The sequence below is a fragment of the Somniosus microcephalus genome, chromosome 4 (assembly GCF_052327205.1).
Source record: "Somniosus microcephalus isolate GS21.2 chromosome 4, FLI_Smic_1.0, whole genome shotgun sequence".
Classification (NCBI taxonomy): Eukaryota; Metazoa; Chordata; class Chondrichthyes; order Squaliformes; family Somniosidae; genus Somniosus; species Somniosus microcephalus.
The window spans coordinates 14,666,632-14,685,318 of NC_140990.1; the positions used below are offsets into that span (position 1 = coordinate 14,666,632).

General features: G+C 54.3%; 1 protein-coding gene across 1 annotated transcript in view; it reads left to right on the forward strand.

Annotated features, from left to right (window-relative positions):
• Positions 1–18,687, forward strand: part of ttc5 (tetratricopeptide repeat domain 5) — a 38,711-nt gene that overhangs the window by 8,041 nt on the left and 11,983 nt on the right. The window contains exons 3-6 of the mRNA XM_085984403.1: positions 1,380–1,591; positions 10,189–10,336; positions 15,586–15,677; positions 17,167–17,223. Of these exons, the coding sequence (XP_085840529.1) occupies positions 1,380–1,591; positions 10,189–10,336; positions 15,586–15,677; positions 17,167–17,223 (509 nt within the window). The remainder of the gene's footprint in view (positions 1–1,379; positions 1,592–10,188; positions 10,337–15,585; positions 15,678–17,166; positions 17,224–18,687) is intronic.

The window sequence follows — 18,687 nt, forward strand, 5'->3', positions numbered from 1 at the left end:
CTCGGCTGACTCCTCCCACAAGTCCTAGTATAAAGGTGACTGCTCCCCAGCCCTTTGTATTTCTGGACCGGTTGACCACTCGAGGCAGACCTTCATTCTTTTGTTAATAAAAGCCTTTAGTTACTCTCTTAACTCTCAGTCTTTTATGAGTAATTGATAGCGCATCACCTACATTGGCTCCTGGTTCACCAACACCTCGATTTAAAAATTCTCTTCCTTGTTTTCAAATCCCTCCATAGCCTTGCACCCCCTCCCTACCTCTGTAATCTTCTTCAGCCCCACAACCCCCCGAGATATCTGCGCTCCTCTAATTCTGCCCTCTTGAGCATTCCTGATTATAATTGTTGGTCGTGCCTTCTGTTGCCTGGGCCCTAAGCTCTGGAATTCCCTACCTAAACCTCACTGCCTCTCTACCTCTCTTTCCTCCTTTAAGACGCTCCTTAAAACCTACCTCTTTGACCAAGCTATTGTCACCTGCCCTCCCTCTTATCTGAGGAAGGATGTTCTTGCCATAGAAGGAGTTCAGCGAAGATTCACCAGACTAATAGCTGGGATGGCAGGAATGACATATGAGGAGAGATTGGGTCGATTGGGCTTCTATTCGCTGGAGTTTAGAAGAATGAGAGGGGATCTCATTGAAACTTATAAAATTCTGACAGGACTGGACAGACTAGATGCAGGAAGGATGTTCCCGATGGTCGGGGAGTCCAGAACCAGGGGTCACAGTCTAAGGATAAGGGGTATGCCATTTAGAACAGAAATGAGGAGGAATTTCTTCACCCAGAGAGTGGTGAACCTGTGGAATTCTCTACCACAGAAAGCAGTAGAGGCCAATACATTAAATATATTCAAGAAGGAATTGGATATATTTCTCAAGGCTAAAGGGGTCAAGGGGTATGGGGAGAAGGCAGGGACCGGGTACTGAATTTGGATGATCAGCCATGATCGCATTGAATGGCGGAGCAGGCTCGAGGGGCTGAATGGCCTACTCCTGCTCCTATCTTCTATGTTTCCCTCCCCCTCTGGCTCGCTCCATCCCTCCCTCCCTCTCTCTTTCTCTGTCCCTCCCTCTCTCTTTCTCTGTCTCTTCCTCTCTCTCTCTTTGTCCGTCTTTCTGTCTCGCTCCCTCTCTCCCCCTCTCCGGCCCCCTCTTCCCCGGCCCCTCTTCCCCGCCACCCCCCCCCCCTCCCCAGCCCCCCTCTCCCCAACCCCCCCTCCGGCCCCCCTCTCCCCAACCCCCCCTCCGGCCCCCCTCTCCCCAACCCCCCCTCGGGCTCCCCACCCTCCTCTTCCCGCTCGCTGTCTCTCTTCGTCTCTCTCTCTCTCTCTCTCTCTCTCTCAAGTTAATGTGCTCTCTTCCTCCCTCCCGCCCGCCGCAGGCTCTTCCCGCAACAAAGTGCAGCTCCTGATGCTGAAGGGCAAGGCCCTCAACGTGGTGGCGGACTACAGCCTGAAGGCGGAGGAGGCCCTGTCCAAGGCTGTGAAATTGGACCCCGGCTTGGTGGAGGCCTGGAACCAGCTGGGGGAGGTGTACTGGAAGAAGGGGGACATTGGAGCAGCCAAAACCTGCTTCTCCGGAGCACTCAACCACGTAAGGTACCAGGGACTGCTGAGAGCGGGCTTTGGTGGGGTGGAGGGGCGGCCTGTCTCATTGGTGGGGGGGGTTGATCTGTCCCATCGGTTGGGGGGGGGGGGGGGTGTTGGTGATCTGTCCCATCGGGGGGGGCGTGATGGCGATCTGTCCCATCGGGGAGGGGTGATGGCGATCTGTCCCATCGGGGAGGGGTGATGGCGATCTGTCCCATCGCGGGGGGGATGATGGTGATGGTGATCTGTCCCATCGGGGGGGTTGGTGATCTGTCCCATCGGGGGGGTTGGTGATCTGTCCCATCCGGAGGGGGGGGGGTGATGGTGATCTGTCCCATCGGGGGGGTTGGTGATCTGTCCCATCCGGGGTGCGGGGTTGGTGATCTGTCCCATCGGGGGTGCGGGGTTGGTGATCTGTCCCATCGGGGGGGGGGGGGGGCGGTGATGGTGATCTGTCCCATCGGGGGGGGGGGGGTGATGGTGATCTGTCCCATCGGGGGGGCGTGGTGATGGTGATCTGTCCCATCGGGGGGGGGGGTGGGTGATGGTGATCTGTCCCATCGGGGGGGGGGGTGGGTGATGGTGATCTGTCCCATCGGGGGGGGGGGTGATGGTGATCTGTCCCATCGGGGGGGGTGGGTGATGGTGATCTGTCCCATCGGGGGGGGGTGGTGATGGTGATCTGTCCCATCGGGGGGGGGGTGGGTGATGGTGATCTGTCCCATCGGGGGGGGGGGTGGTGATGGTGATCTGTCCCATCCGGGGGGGGGGGGCGTGGTGATGGTGATCTGTCCCATCGGGGGGGGGGGTGATGGTGATCTGTCCCATCGGGGGGGCGTGGTGATGGTGATCTGTCCCATCGGGGGGGGGGTGGGTGATGGTGATCTGTCCCATCGGGGGGGGGGCGGTGATGGTGATGGTGATCTGTCCCATCGGGGGGGGGGGGGTGGGTGATGGTGATCTGTCCCATCGGGGGAGGGGGGGGGGTGATGGTGATCTGTCCCATCGGGGGGGGGGGGTGATGGTGATCTGTCCCATCGGGGGGGGGGGGGGGTGGGTGATGGTGATCTGTCCCATCGGGGGGGGGTGGTGATGGTGATCTGTCCCATCGGGGGGGGGGGGTGGGTGATGGTGATCTGTCCCATCGGGGGGGGGGGGCGGTGATGGTGATCTGTCCCATCGGGGGGGGGGGGTGGGTGATGGTGATCTGTCCCATCGGGGGGGGGGGGGTGGTGATGGTGATTTGTCCCATCGCGGGGGGGGGGTGGGTGATGGTGATCTGTCCCATCGGGGGGGGGGGGTTGCGGTCGGTCTCATCAGTGGACTGGTCAGGTGGGCAGAACAGTGACAAATGGAACTCAATCTGGAGAAGTGTGAGGTAATGCATTTGGGGAGGGATAACAAGGGAAGGGAATAGACATTAAATGGTCGGACACTGAGGAGTGCAGAGGGTCAGAGGGACCTTGGAGTGCATGTCCACAGATCCCTGAAGGCAACAGGGCAGGTAGATAAGGTGGTTAAGAAGGCACACGGGATACTTGCCTTTATTAGCCGAGGCATAGAATACAAGAGCAGGGAGGTTATGCTTGAACTGTATAAAACACTAGTTAGGCCGCAGCTAGAATACTGTGTACAGTTCTGGTCACCACATTACAGGAAAGATGTGATTGCACTAGAGTGGGTGCAGAGGAGATTTACGAGGATGTTGCCTGGGCTGGGGAATTTTAGCTATGAGGAAAGATTGGATAGGCTGGGGTTGTTTTCTTTGGAACAGAGGAGGCTGAGGGGAGACCTAATTGAGGTGTATAAAATTATGAGGAGCTGAGATAGAGTGGATAGGAAGGACCTATTTTCCTTAGCAGAGAGGTCAATAACCAGGGGACTTAGATTTAAAGTAATTGGCCGGAGGTTTAGAGAGGAGTTGGGGCTAATTTCTTCACCCAGAGGGTGGTGGGGGTCTGGAACGCCCTGCCTGAAAGGGTGGCAGAGGCAGAGACCCTCATCACATTTAAAAACCAGAGAGGGGAACCAGTGAGTGCAGAACTGAACCCAGCCAGAGTCAGCACCTTCAGGGGAGGAGAGGGAGGGGAACCAGTGAGTGTAGAACTGAACCCAGTCAGAGTCAGCACCTTCAGGGGAGGAGAGGGAGGGGAACCAGTGAGTGTAGAACTGAACCCAGCCAGAGTCAGCACCTTCAGGGGAGGAGAGGGAGGGGAACCAGTGAGTGTAGAACTGAACCTAGCCAGAGTCGGCACCTTCAGGGGAGGAGAGTGAGGGGAACCAGTGAGTGTAGAGCTGAACCCAGCCAGAGTCAGCACCTTCAGGGGAGGAGAGAGCGGGGAACCAGTGAGTGTAGAACTGAAATAAAAACAGAAAATGCTGGAAATACTCAGCAGGTCAGGCAGCATCTGTGCAGAGAGAAACAGAGTTAACGTTTCAGGTTGATGACCCTTCGTCAGAACTGGAAAAAGCTGGAGATGTAACAGGTTTTTAAGCAAGTGGGAGGGAAAGAGGGGAGGGGAGAACAAAAGGGAAGGTCTGTGATAGGATGGAAGGCAGGAGAGATTAAGAGACATTAGGAGATGGTGCAAGGCAAAAGGAGATGGTAATGGGACAAGTTAAGAAACAAAAGATGGCCCAAGATAAAGTGTAAATGGCACTGGCAGAATGAAAGACAGCTGCCATGTAGGAGAGAAAAAACCCAGGGAACTTAGATTTAAAGTAATTGGTCAGGTTTAGAGGGGAGTTGGGGGTAATTTCTTCACCCAGAGGTTGTTGGGGGGTCTGGAACTTCAGTGTAGAACTGAACCCAGCCAGAGTCACCACCTTCAGGGGAGATGGAGGGGAATCAGTGAGTGTAGAACTGAACCCAGCCAGAGTCAGCACCTTCAGGGGAGATGGAGGGAAATCAGTGAGTGTAGAACTGAACCCAGCCAGAGTCAGCACCTTCAGGGGAGATGGAGGGGAATCAGTGAGTGTAGAACTGAACCCAGCCAGAGTCAGCACCTTCAGGGGAGATGGAGGGGAATCAGTGAGTGTAGAACTGAACCCAGCCAGAGTCAGCACCTTCAGGGGAGGGGAACCAGTGAGTGCAGAACTGAACCCAGCCAGAGTCAGCACCTTCAGGGGAGGGGAACCAGTGAGTGTAGAACTGAACCCAGCCAGAGTCAGCACCTTCAGGGGAGGAGAGAGAGGGGAACCAGTGAGTGTAGAACTGAACCCAGCCAGAGTCAGCACCTTCAGGGGAGATGGAGGGAGGGGAACCAGTGAGTGTAGAACAGAACTCAGCCAGAGTCAGCACCTTCAGGGGAGGAGAGGGAGGGGAATCAGTGAGTGTAGAACTGACCCCAGCCAGAGTCAGCACCTTCAGGGGAGGAGAGGGAGGGGAACCAGTGAGTGTAGAACTGAACCCAGCCAGAGTCAGCACCTTCAGGGGAGGAGAGAGAGGGGTACCAGTGAGTGTAGAACTGAACCCAGCCAGAGTCAGCACCTTCAGGGGAGGAGAGGGAGGGGAACCAGTGAGTGTAGAACTGAACCCAGCCAGAGTCAGCACCTTCAGGGCAGGAGAGGGACGGGAACCAGTGAGTGTAGAACTGAACCCAGCCAGAGTCAGTACCTTCAGGGGAGGAGAGGGAGGGGAACCAGTGAGTGTAGAACTGAACCCAGCCAGAGTCAGTACCTTCAGGGGAGGAGAGGGAGGGGAACCAGTGAGTGTGGAACTGAACCCATCCAGAGTCAGCACCTTCAGGGCAGAAGAGAGAGAGGATCCAGTGAGTGTAGAACTGAACCCAGCCAGAGTCAGCACCTTCAGGGGAGGAGAGGGAGAGGAACCAGTGAGTGTAGAACTGAACCCAGCCAGAGTCAGCACCTTCAGGGCAGGAGAGGGAGGGGAACCAGTGAGTGTAGAACTGAACCCAGCCAGAGTCAGCACCTTCAGGGGAGGAGAGGGAGGGGAACCAGTGAGTGTAGAACTGAGCCCAGCCAGAGTCAGCACCTTCAAGGCAGGAGAGGGAGGGGAACCAGTGAGTGTAGAACTGAACCCAGCCAGAGTCAGCACCTTCAGGGCCGGAGAGGGAGCGGAACCAGTGTGTGTAGAACTGAACCCAGCCAGAGTCAGCACCTTCAGGGCAGGAGAGGGAGGGAAACCAGTGAGTGGAGAACTGAACCCAGCCAGAGTCAGCACCTTCAGGGCAGGAGAGGGAGGGGAACCAGTGAGTGTAGAACTGAACCCAGCCAGAGTCAGCACCTTCAGGGGAGGAGAGGGAGGGGAACCAGTGAGTGTAGAACTGAACCCAGCCAGAGTCAGTACCTTCAGGGGAGGAGAGGGAGGGGAACCAGTGAGTGTAGAACTGAACCCAGCCAGAGTCAGTACCTTCAGGGGAGGAGAGGGAGGGGAACCAGTGAGTGTAGAACTGAACCCAGCCAGAGTCAGTACCTTCAGGGGAGGAGAGGGAGGGGAACCAGTGAGTGTGGAACTGAACCCATCCAGAGTCAGCACCTTCAGGGCAGAAGAGAGAGAGGATCCAGTGAGTGTAGAACTGAACCCAGCCAGAGTCAGCACCTTCAGGGGAGGAGAGGGAGAGGAACCAGTGAGTGTGGAACTGATCCCAGCCAGAGTCAGCACCTTCTGGGGAGGTGAGGGAGGGGAACCAGTGAGTGTCGAACTGAACCCAGCCAGAGTCAGCACCTTCAGGGGAGGAGAGGGAGGGGAAGCAGTGAGTGTTGAACTGAACCCAGCCAGAGTCAGCACCTTCAGGGGAGGAGAGGGAGGGGAACCAGTGAGTGTAGAACTGAACCCAGCCAGAGTCACCACCTTCAGGGGAGGAGAGGGAGGGGAACCAGTGAGTGTAGAACTGAACCCAGCCAGAGTCAGCACCTTCAGGGGAGGAGAGGGAGGGGAACCAGTGAGTGTAGAACTGAACCCAGCCAGAGTCAGCACCTTCAGGGGAGGAGAGGGAGGGGAACCAGTGAGTGTAGAACTGAACCCAGCCAGAGTCAGCACCTTCAGGGGAGGAGAGGGAGGGGAACCAGTGAGTGTCGAACTGAACCTAGCCAGAGTCGGCACCTTCAGGGGATGAGAGAGGGGGGAACCAGTGAGTGTAGAACTGAACCCAGCCAGAGTCAGCACCTTCAGGGGAGGAGAGAGTGGGGAACCAGTGAGTGTAGAACTGAACTCAGCCAGAGTCAGCACCTTCAGGGGAGGAGAGGGAGGCGAACCCAGTGAGTGTGGAACTGAACCCAGCCAGAGTCAGCACCTTCAGGGGAGGAGAGAGTGGGGAACCAGTGAGTGTAGAACTGAACTCAGCCAGAGTCAGCACCTTCAGGGGAGGAGAGAGCGGGGAACCAGTGAGTTTAGAACTGAACCCAGCCAGAGTCAGCACCTTCAGGGGAGGAGAGGGAGGGGAACCAGTGAGTGTAGAACTGAACCCAGCCAGAGTCACCACCTTCAGGGGAGGAGAGGGAGGGGAACCAGTGAGTGTAGAACTGAACCCAGCCAGAGTCAGCACCTTCAGGGGAGGAGAGGGAGGGGAACCAGTGAGTGTAGAACTGAACCCAGCCAGAGTCAGCACCTTCAGGGGAGGAGAGGGAGGGGAACCAGTGAGTGTAGAACTGAACCCAGCCAGAGTCAGCACCTTCAGGGGAGGAGAGGGAGGGGAACCAGTGAGTGTAGAACTGAACCTAGCCAGAGTCGGCACCTTCAGGGGATGAGAGAGGGGGGAACCAGTGAGTGTAGAACTGAACCCAGCCAGAGTCAGCACCTTCAGGGGAGGAGAGAGTGGGGAACCAGTGAGTGTAGAACTGAACTCAGCCAGAGTCAGCACCTTCAGGGGAGGAGAGGGAGGGGAACCCAGTGAGTGTGGAACTGAACCCAGCCAGAGTCAGCACCTTCAGGGGAGGAGAGAGTGGGGAACCAGTGAGTGTAGAACTGAACTCAGCCAGAGTCAGCACCTTCAGGGGAGGAGAGAGCGGGGAACCAGTGAGTGTAGAACTGAAATAAAAACAGAAAATGCTGGAAATACTCAGCAGGTCAGGCAGCATCTGTGCAGAGAGAAACAGAGTTAACGTTTCAGGTTGATGACGCTTCGTCAGAACTGGAAAAAGCTGGAGATGTAAGAGGTTTTTAAGCAAGTGTGAGGGAAAGAGGGGAGGGGAGAACAAAAGGGAAGGTCTGTGATAGGATGGAAGGCAGGAGAGATTAAGAGACATTAGGAGATGGTGCAAGGCAAAAGGAGATGGTAATGGGACAAGTTAAGAAACAAAAGATGGCCCAAGATAAAGTGTAAATGGCACTGGCAGAATGAAAGACAGCTGCCATGTAGGAGAGAAAAAACCCAGGGAACTTAGATTTAAAGTAATTGGTCAGGTTTAGAGGGGAGTTGGGGGTCATTTCTTCACCCAGAGGTTGTTGGGGGGTCTGGAACTTCAGTGTAGAACTGAACCCAGCCAGAGTCACCACCTTCAGGGGAGATGGAGGGGAATCAGTGAGTGTAGAACTGAACCCAGCCAGAGTCAGCACCTTCAGGGGAGATGGAGGGGAATCAGTGAGTGTAGAACTGAACCCAGCCAGAGTCAGCACCTTCAGGGGAGGAGAGGGAAGAGAACCAGTGAGTGTATAATTGAACCCAGCCAGAGTCAGCACCTTCAGGGGAGGAGAGAGCGGGTAACCAGTGAGTTTAGAACTGAACCCAGCCAGAGTCAGCACCTTCAGGGGAGGAGAGAGCGGGGAACCAGTGAGTGTAGAACTGAACTCAGCCAGAGTCAGCACCTTCAGGGGAGGAGAGTGAGGGGAACCAATGAGTTTAGAACTGAACCCAGCCAGAGTCAGCACCTTCAGGGGAGGAGAGGGAGGGGAACCAGTGAGTGTAGAACTGAACCCAGCCAGAGTCAGCACCTTCAGGGGAGGAGAGAGAGGGGAACCAGTGAGTGTAGAACTGAACTCAGCCAGAGTCAGCACCTTCAGGGGAGGAGAGTGAGGGGAACCAGTGAGTTTAGAACTGAACCCAGCCAGAGTCAGCACCTTCAGGGGAGGAGAGAGCGGGGAGCCAGTGAGTGTAGAACTGAACCCAGCCAGAGTCAGCACCTTCAGGGGAGGAGAGAGCGGGGAACCAGTGAGTGTAGAACTGAACCCAGCCAGTGTCAGCACCTTCAGTGGAGGAGAGTGAGGGGAGCCAGTGAGTGTAGAACTGAACCCAGCCAGAGTCAGCACCTTCAGGGGAGGAGAGAGCGGGGAACCAGTGAGTGTAGAACTGAAATAAAAACAGAAAATGCTGGAAATACTCAGCAGGTCAGGCAGCATCTGTGCAGAGAGAAACAGAGTTAACATTTCAGGTTGATGACCCTTCGTCAGAACTGGAAAAAGCTGGAGATGTAACAGGTTTTTAAGCAAGTGTGAGGGAAAGAGGGGAGGGGAGAACAAAAGGGAAGGTCTGTGATAGGATGGAAGGCAGGAGAGATTAAGAGACATTAGGAGATGGTGCAAGGCAAAAGGAGATGGTAATGGGACAAGTTAAGAAACAAAAGATGGCCCAAGATAAAGTGTAAATGGCACTGGCAGAATGAAAGACAGCTGCCATGTAGGAGAGAAAAAACCCAGGGAACTTAGATTTAAAGTAATTGGTCAGGTTTAGAGGGGAGTTGGGGGTAATTTCTTCACCCAGAGGTTGTTGGGGGGTCTGGAACTTCAGTGTAGAACTGAACCCAGCCAGAGTCACCACCTTCAGGGGAGATGGAGGGGAATCAGTGAGTGTAGAACTGAACCCAGCCAGAGTCAGCACCTTCAGGGGAGGGGAACCAGTGAGTGTAGAACTGAACCCAGCCAGAGTCAGCACCTTCAGGGGAGGGGAACCAGTGAGTGTAGAACTGAACCCAGCCAGAGTCAGCACCTTCAGGGGAGATGGAGGGAAATCAGTGAGTGTAGAACTGAACCCAGCCAGAGTTAGCACCTTCAGGGGAGGAGAGGGAGGGGAATCAGTGAGTGTAGAACTGACCCCAGCCAGAGTCAGCACCTTCAGGGGAGGAGAGGGGGGGGAATCAGTGAGTGTAGAACTGACCCTAGCCAGAGTCAGCACCTTCAGGGGAGGAGAGGGAGGGGAACCAGTGAGTGTAGAACTGAACCCAGCCAGAGTCAGCACCTTCAGGGGAGGAGAGGGAAGAGAACCAGTGAGTGTATAATTGAACCCAGCCAGAGGCAGCACCTTCAGGGCAGGAGAGGGAGGGGAACCAGTGAGTGTAGAACTGAACCCAGCCAGAGTCAGCACCCGAGAGAGAGACAGATGGGGGGAAAAACCCTGGGTGGTGAGGTCAGTTGTGGAAGCCGCCTCACAGTGAACGGGAACACCGTCCCCAACAAATGGAAATGCCCCCTCTGCCCTAAACCTTGACCTTTGACCCCCCCCCCCCCCCCCCCCGTCAAACCTCCCGTGCATCATAGTGGGAAGCTGGGCATCACCACGAGAAGCCCCCCAACCTGCCCCCGGGGCCAGTCCCTGTGTGATGGGCATTAGATACATCACCCACCCCCCAGTAAAGTGAAGGTGTTCAGAGTCAAGCCTTGCTCTCCCGCATCGCCTCCCTCCCTCATCCATGGATTTCTCCCGACAGTGCAAGAACAAGGTGTCCCTGCGTAACCTCTCCATGGTGCTGCGACAGGTCCGAGCACAAGGTGACGACTACTCCAAGAATGTCTTCGCAAGCGTGGAGCAGGCAAAACTGGCGGTGGAGATGGACGTCAAGGACGGTACTTCATGGTGTAAGTTTGACCCGCGAGGGGGAGGGGGTGCGCGAAGGACCCGCCGGGGAGGAAGTGAATGCATGGGGTGTAAGTGAGGTGCCGTCTTTCCGATTTAGGTCATGGGTATGAGCCCCACACACTCCAGAGACTCAAGCCCCATAATCCAAGGCTGACACTCCCCCGGTGCCAGTACTGAGGGAGCGCTGCACTGTCGGAGGGGAAGTCCTGATGGAGCGCTGCACTGTCGGAGGGGAAGTCCTGATGGAGCGCTGCACTGTCGGAGGGGAAGTCCTGATGGAGCGCTGCACTGTCGGAGGGGCAGTACTGAGGGAGCGCTGCACTGTCGGAGGGGCAGTACTGAGTGGACGCTGCACTGTTGGAGGGGCAGTCCTGAGGGAGCGCCTCACTGTTGGAGTGGCAGAACTGAGGGAGCGCTGCACTGTCAGAGGGGCAGTACTGAGGGAGCGCTGCACTGTCAGAGGGGCAGTACTGAGGGAGCGCTGCACTGTCAGAGGGGCAGTACTGAGGGAGCGCTGCACTGTCAGAGGGGCAGTACTGAGGGAGCGCTGCACTGTCGGCGGAGCAGTACTGAGGGAGCGCTGCACTGTCGGAGGGGCAGTACTGAGGGAGCGCTGCACTGTCGGAGGGGCAGTACTGAGGGAGCGCTACACTGTCAGGGGGGCAGTACTGAGGGAGTGCCGCACTGTTGGGGGGGCAGTACTGAGGGAGTGCTGCACTGTCGGAGAGGCACTACTGAGGGAGTGCTGCACTGTCGGAGGGTCAGTACAGAGGGAAACCCAAGGCCCCCGTCTGCCCTCTCAGGTGGAACGTAAAAGACCCCAAGGCCGCTATTGGAAGAAGAGCAAGGGGGAGTTCTCCCCAGTGTCTTGGAACCCAATAATTATCCCTGAACACAATGTGAGATGATCTGGTCATTTATCACATTGCTGTTTATGGGAGCTTGCTGTGCGCGACTTGGCTGCCACGTTTCCCTACCTTACAACGGGGACTACACTTCAAAGACGTACTTCATTGGCTGTGAAGCGCTTTGGGACGTCTTGAGATCTTGTAAGCTGCTGTAGAAAAGCAAGTCTTTCCAGCCAGCTGCTTGGGGACTAACCTGGGCAGTAGTCCTTGCAGTGTTGTTCTGAGCACAAAGCGGGCAGGGGGTCTGAATGCAGCTGGTTCTTGAACACCTTGTGTGTTGCAGCCGAACTGAAGGAAACGCCGCCAAGCTAAAACCAGACAACAAAGGCTTCGCTCCCACACGCCTGCACTTCAACAACACAAACGTCCATTTATATAGCGCCTAGTAAAAAAATTCCCCCCAAGGCGCTTCACGGGAAGTTATCAAACAAAATCTGACACCGGGCCACACGCGATATTCGGACAGGTGGCTAAAAGCTCGGTCAAAGAGGTAGGTCATAAGGAGCGTCCTAAAGGAGGAGGTAGAGAGACAGAGAGGTTTAGGGAGGGAATTCCAGAGCTTAGGACCCAGGCAGCTGAAGGCACGGCCGCCAATGGTGGAGCGATGGAAATTGGGGGGGGGAATAGAGTTATACAGCACAGAAAGAGGCCCTTCGGCCCATCTTGTCCGCACCGGCCATCAAGCCCTGTCCATTCTAATCCCATTTTCCAGCACTTGGTCCGTAGCCTTGTATGCTATGGCGTTTCAAATGCTCATCTAAATGCTGCTTGAATGTTGTGAGGGTTCCTGCCTCTACCACCCTTTCAGGCAGTGAGTTCCAGATTCCAACCACCCTCTGGGTGGAAAGGTTTTTCCTCAAATCCCCTCTAAACCTCCTGCCCCCTACCTTGAAACTATGCCCCCTTGTTATTGACCCCTCTACTAAGGGGAAAAGTTCCTTTCCACCTACCCTATCTATGCCCCTCATAATTTTGTACACCTCAATCAGGTCCCCCCTCAGCCTTCTCTGCTCCAAGGAAAACAACCCCAGCCTGTCCAGTCTTTCTTCATAGCTGAAGCGCTCCAGCCCAGGTTACATCCTGGTGAATCTCCTCTGCACCCTCTCCAATGCAATCACATCCTTCCTATAGTGTGGCGACCAGAACTGCACACAGTATTCCAGCTGTGGCCTTACCAGCGTTTTGTACCGCTCTATCATAACCTCCCTGCTCTTATATTCTATGCCTCAGCTAATGAAGGCAAGTATCCCATAGGCCTTCTTAACCACCTTATCTACCTGTCCTGCTGCCTTCAGGGATCTATGTACATGCACACCAAGGTCCCTCTGATCCTCTGTCCTTCCTAGGATCCTACCATTCATTGTGTACTCCCTTGCCTTGTTAGTCCTCCCAAAATGCATCACCTCACACTTTTCAGGGTTAAATTGCATTTGCCACTTTTCTGCCCATCTGACCAACCCGTCTATATCGTCCCGTAGCCTGAGGCTTCCCTCCTCGCTATTTACCACTCCACCAATTTTCGTGTCATCTGTGAACTTACTGACCATACCTCCTACATTCATATCTAAAACATTAAAGTACACTACAAACCGCAAGGGACCCAGCACCGATCCCTGCGGTACACCACTGGACACAGGCTTCCAGTCACAAAAACAACCTTCGACCATCACCCTCTGCCTCCTGCCACTAAGCCAGTTTTGGATCCAATGTGCCAAATTGCCCTGGATCCATAGGCTCTTACCTTCTTGACCAGTCTCCCATGCGGGACTTTGTCAAAAGCCTTACTGAAGTCCATGTAGACTACATCAACTGCACCAACCTCATCCACACACCTAGTCACCCCCTGAAAAAAATTCAATCAAATTGGTTAGACATGATCTCTCCCTGACAAAGCCATGCTGACTATCCTTGATTAATCCTTGCCTCTCCAAGTGGAGACTAATTCTGTCCCTCAGAATTTTTTCCAGTAATTTCCCTACCACTGATGTTAGGCTCACTGGCCTGTAATTCCCTGGTTTATCCCTACTACCCTTCTTGAATAATGGTACTACGTTAGCTGTCCTCCAGTCCTCTGGCACCTCCCCTGTGGCCAGAGAGGTTCTGAAAATTTGTGTCAGAGCCCCTGCAATCTCCTCCCTTGCCTCACACAGCAGCCTGGGATACATCTCGTCTGGGCCTGGGGATTTATCAACTTTTAAGCCCGCTAAAACCACTAGTACCTCCTCCCTCTCAATACTAATTTGTTCAAGTACATCACAATCCCCCTGCCTGATTTCTATGCCTACATCGTCCTTCTCCATAGTGAACACAGATGCAAAATATTCATTTAAAACCTCACCCACATCTTCCGGCTCTACACACAGATTGCCACTTTGGTCCCTAATGGGCCCTACTCTTTCCCTGGTTATCCTCTTGCCCTTAATATACTTATAAAACACCTTGGGATTTTCCTTTATTTTGCCCGCCAGTGTTTTTTCATGCCCCCTCTTCGCTCTCCTAATTTCTTTTTTAAGTACTCCCCCTGCACTTTCTATACTCCTCGGGCTTCCACTGTTTTTAGTCCTTTGTATCTGCCAAATAGTCCTTTGTATTCGCAAGCGGCCAGAATTGGAGGAGCGCAGATATGTCGGAGGGTTGTAGGGCGTTAGAGACAGGGAGTGGGCAAGGCCATGGAGGGATTTGAAAATGAGGATGATGGTTGTGGTGGTTGAAGGTCAATCATCACAGCCCCAGGACATCGCTGCAGGAGTTCCTCAGGGCAGTTTCCTAGGCCCAACCATCTTCAGCTGCTTCATCAATGATCTTCCCAGCAACATAAGGTTAGAAATGGGGATGTTCGCTGATGACTGCACAGTCTTCAGCACCATTCACAACTCCACAGATAATGAAGCAGTCCACGCCCGCATGCAACAAGACCTGGACGACATTCAGGCTTGGGCTGATAAGTGGCAGGTAACATTCGCGCCACAGAAGTGCCAGGCAATGACCATCTCCAACAAGCGAGAGTCTAACCACCTCCCCTTGACATTCAATGGCATTACCATCGCTGAATCCCCCACTGTCAACATCCTGGGGGTCACCATTAACCAGAAACTTAACTGGACCAGCCACATAAATACTGTGGCAATAAGAGCAGGTCAGAGGCTGGGTATTCTGCAGCGAGTGTCTCACCTCCTGACTCCCCAAAGCCTTTCCACCATCTACAAGGCACAAGTAAGGAGTGTGATGGAATACTCTCCACTTGCCTGGATGAGTGCAGCTCCAACATCACTCAAGAAGCTCGACACCATCCAGGACAAAGCAGCCCGCTTGATTGGCACCCCATCCACCACCTTGAACATTCACTCATAATAACAACAGAAAATGCTGGAAAAACTCAGCAGGTCAGGCAACATCCGTGGAGAGAAATTTGAGTTGACGTTTCGGGTTGGACCCTTCTTCAAAACTGGAAAGAAAAGAAACTAGATCGGAGGCAGGGCTGCGATCGGACAAAAGAATAAAAGAAACAAAAGAAGTAAAAGAGATTAGAAGCTAGACGAGATAGTAATAGGCTGGGATTAGGTGTAAAGTGTACTGGCAGGGCAAAAGATAGCTGCCAGGTGTGAGAGAGAAACAAAAGGAAAGGGGGGGGGAAAGGAGTGGAACAATTACAAGAGAAAATGAAAAGGGGGCCGAGCTTATGATCTGAAATTGTTGAACTCGATATTGAGTCCGGAAGGCTGCAGACTGCCTAATCGGAAGATGAGGTGCTGTTCCTCGAGTTTACGTTGAGCTTCCGTGGAACAATACAAGAGGCCAAGGACGGTGAGGTCCGAGTGGGAATGGAGCGGTTTCCAACATCTGCAGTATTTTGCTATTAAACATTCCCTCCCTCCACCACCGGCGCACCGTGGCTGCAGTGTGTACCATCTACAAGATGCACTGCAGCAACTCGCCAAGGCTTCTTCGGCAGCACCTCCCAAACCCGCGACCTCTCCCACCTAGAAGGACGAGGGCAGCAGGCGCATGGGAACACCACCACCTCCAAGTCGCACACTATCCTAACTTAGAAGTATATCGCCAATCCTTCATCGTCACTGGGTCAAAATCCTGGAACTCCCTCCCTAACAGCACTGTGGGAGTACCTTCACCACACGGATTGCAGCGGTTCAAGGCGGCGGCTCACCACCACCTTCTCAAGGGCAATTAGGGATGGGCAATAAATGCTGGCCATGCCAGCGACGCCCAGATCCCATAAACGAATTTTAAAAAAAGGATTTTAAAATCGAGGCATTGCCTCCTGTACAGGGGTTGGAGTAACACACTCTCTCTCTCTTTCCCTCTCTTTCTCACACTCACAGATATCCTCGGCAACGCTTACCTGTCTCTCTTCTTCGTCACTGGGCAGAGCCCTCGCATATGCCAGCAGGCACTGAGCGCATATGCACAGGCGGTGAGTGTTCTGTGTAAGGAGAAGGCGTGGGGAGGGTGGGGGTGGAAAGACCACATTGTTGGGGGCACCATGTACCCTGCGCTAGAGGATGGCAGCTCGTCGTGGGGGCAAGCTGGGGGAGTCCTTCTGCTATCTGGGGATGGGTGGTGTTGGTATCCTGCCACAGGGTGTCATGAATCTTATCATTCATGAAGAAATGACTCATGAAATAACACTGGGCGGCCAGCTGGTGGCGCCGTCCAAGGAGTATAAATACTCGGGCGTGGGCCCAGCTTGCTCAGGATGTTTTTGTAACCAGGAACTAGTGATGTAACTAGAATCCCATGGTCGTGAAACAGTTGATTAAAGCCTTGTTTTATACTCGGACCAAGTGCTTAGTGAGTTTCCTTACGCCACAGGGTATGGCCCCTTGGCCACAGGGGGAGGCCAGCTCCCCAGGAAAAGGAATGGAGGGGGCTGGATGGACGTCTCTATCCTGAATAACAACAGAAAATGCTGGAAAAACTCAGCTGGCCAGGGCAACATCCGTGGAGAGAGAAACGGGGTTAACGTTTCAGGTCGAAGACCCTTCGTCAGAACTGGAAAAAAAGCAGGAAGAGGGATAGATTTTAAAGCAAGTGGGGGCTGGGAAAAGGGGAAGGTCAGAGATAGGAGAGATGGGGAGACATTGAGAGAGATGGGGAGAGACATTGAGAGAGATGGGGAGACATTGAGGGAGACATTGAGAGAGATTGGGAGAGACATTGAGAGAGACGGGGAGAGATTGAGGGAGACATTGGGAGACATTGAGAGACATTGGGAGACATTGGGAGATATTCAAGGAACAAAGGATGGCTCTAGATGAAGTGAGAATGGCCCTGGCAGAATGAAGGGCAGCTGCCACGTGGGAGGGAAGAAAAAAGCCCCGACGAAAGTGTGGATTAAAAAAAAGAAAGGGAAATATAATGTGATAGGGGCTGAGGTTATGATCTGAAATTGTTGAACTCTATGTTGAGTCCAGAGGGCTGTAGAGTGCCTAATCGAAAGATGAGGTGCTGTTCCTCTATCCTGATGTAGGGCTCGGCCACTTTAAGGGGTTGGCTGGTGGGGTGGGGGCTGCGGGTAGGGCTGCGTGTATGCTGAGATAGAGCGAGGCTGCTTATCACTGGATGGGGGAGGATCGCATTCTCACACCGGGGATGGATCCCGGCTCCCAGCCCCAACGCGCGCCGTGCGTGTGTCATGGGGAAAGGGAGGCGGGTCGGGGATTGGTGAGTGGGAGTTGGAACTGGGACCCTGGTGAGTTTGTCCGACAGGAATCTGTCCTGGGTCTCCCGTTACTGGCACTAAGCCCAAACCATACACAGGATAGCGCTTGCCCATTGGTCGCGGGGATAGGTGGGATTGATAATTGATTGGGGTTTGTCAGATCGATACCGGATTGGGACGATGTTGGCTCACGGAGATTGTGGTCTGTTCTGATTCCATGCTCTCTCTCTCTCTCTGTTAGGAGAAGGTGGATCTGGCAGCTCGCAGCAACCCAGACCTGCACCTCAACCGATCCACGGTGAGTCCTGGAAGCCCTGTCTGAGCCCCTATTCTCGGTCTAGTCCCAGAGTTGGACGAGGCTTTGCGATAATAGTCGAGGGGGGAAAAAATTCGGTATCGGCCATTTTGGGACGCTAATATCGGCCGGGCGCAAATTATCGCCTCCGACTGCAAAATTTGCCCCTGGAGGTGATTTGACGCTAAATCAGGCGCTAACGTTGGGGAGCGAGGCGCTACCTCAGAACGCTCCCGAAGCTCAGGCGATGTCAGTTACCATGGAAGCCAGACAGACTGGCGCCGGCCAGTTCTTAAAGGGGAGGGGCCATCTTGCTGGCCAGCCACACCCTGCTCATTGCAGCCTTGAATCTCGGCCTGGAGAGCCCTCAAAAGCAATTGTGTTGGAAGCACTAATGGCTAGGCCCAGGGAAAGAGCCTGACGCTTAGGAACCTCAAAAGTGGCGCTGAGGGCCAAAACTTCTTAAGACAGCGTTGAAACCAAAAATTTTGCCGACAAGAAAAGGCAGGAAGCGCCAGCCTTTAAATAGCGCTCCCCCAGCCCCTTCCCGACTTCAAAACATTCCCCTCTACCTGTCGTTCCTAGCGGCAGGCGGAAAGGCAGGGGGCGCCACTCAATATCCGGTCCGGGGCGCTACACGCTTGACTGATGTCACGGTCTGCGGGCGCAAGAGATCGTGGCGGTAGTGTTTAGCGCCGCCGCAAAACAACTGCTCAATTTTGCGAGCGGCGCTAAGTTCCTAGCACCCTGGAGGCGCTAACCAACCGAACTTTTCCCCCAAGGTGTTTTATATTTTGAGAAGGGGGAGGAAGCAGTACAAGATGATGGATGCCGGAGATTTACGGTGCAGTGTGTGTTGGGACCAGTGTTCGAAGGTGCAGCGTTCTTGTATACCTGCCGTTTTGCAAAAGAAAGACTTGCAGTTATACATTGCCTTTCACTGCCTCAGGACGTCACAAAACGCATCACAGCCCATGAAGTACTCTACAAAGTGTTGTAATGTAGGAAATGTGGCAGCCAATTTACACACAGGAAGGTCCCGCAAACATTAATGTGAGATACATGACCCAATATTCTGTTTCTAGTGAAGTTGGTTGATGGATAAATATTGGCCCCAGGACACCGGGGAGAATTCCTCCTGCTCTTCCAATAGAGCCATGAGATCTTTTATGTCCACCCAAGAGGGCAGACGTGGCCTCTGTTTAACGTCTCATCCGAAAGACGGCATCTCAGACAGTGCAGCGCTCCGTCAGTACTGCCACTCCGACAGTGCAGCGCTCCCTCAGTACTGCCCCTGCGACAGTGCAGCGCTCCCTCAGTACTGCCCCTGCGACAGTGCAGCGCTCCCTCAGTACTGACCCTCCGACAGTGCAGCGCTCCCTCAGTACTGCCCCTGCGACAGTGCAGCGCTCCCTCAGTACTGCCCCTCCGACAGTGCAGCGCTCCCTCAGTACTGCCCCTGCGACA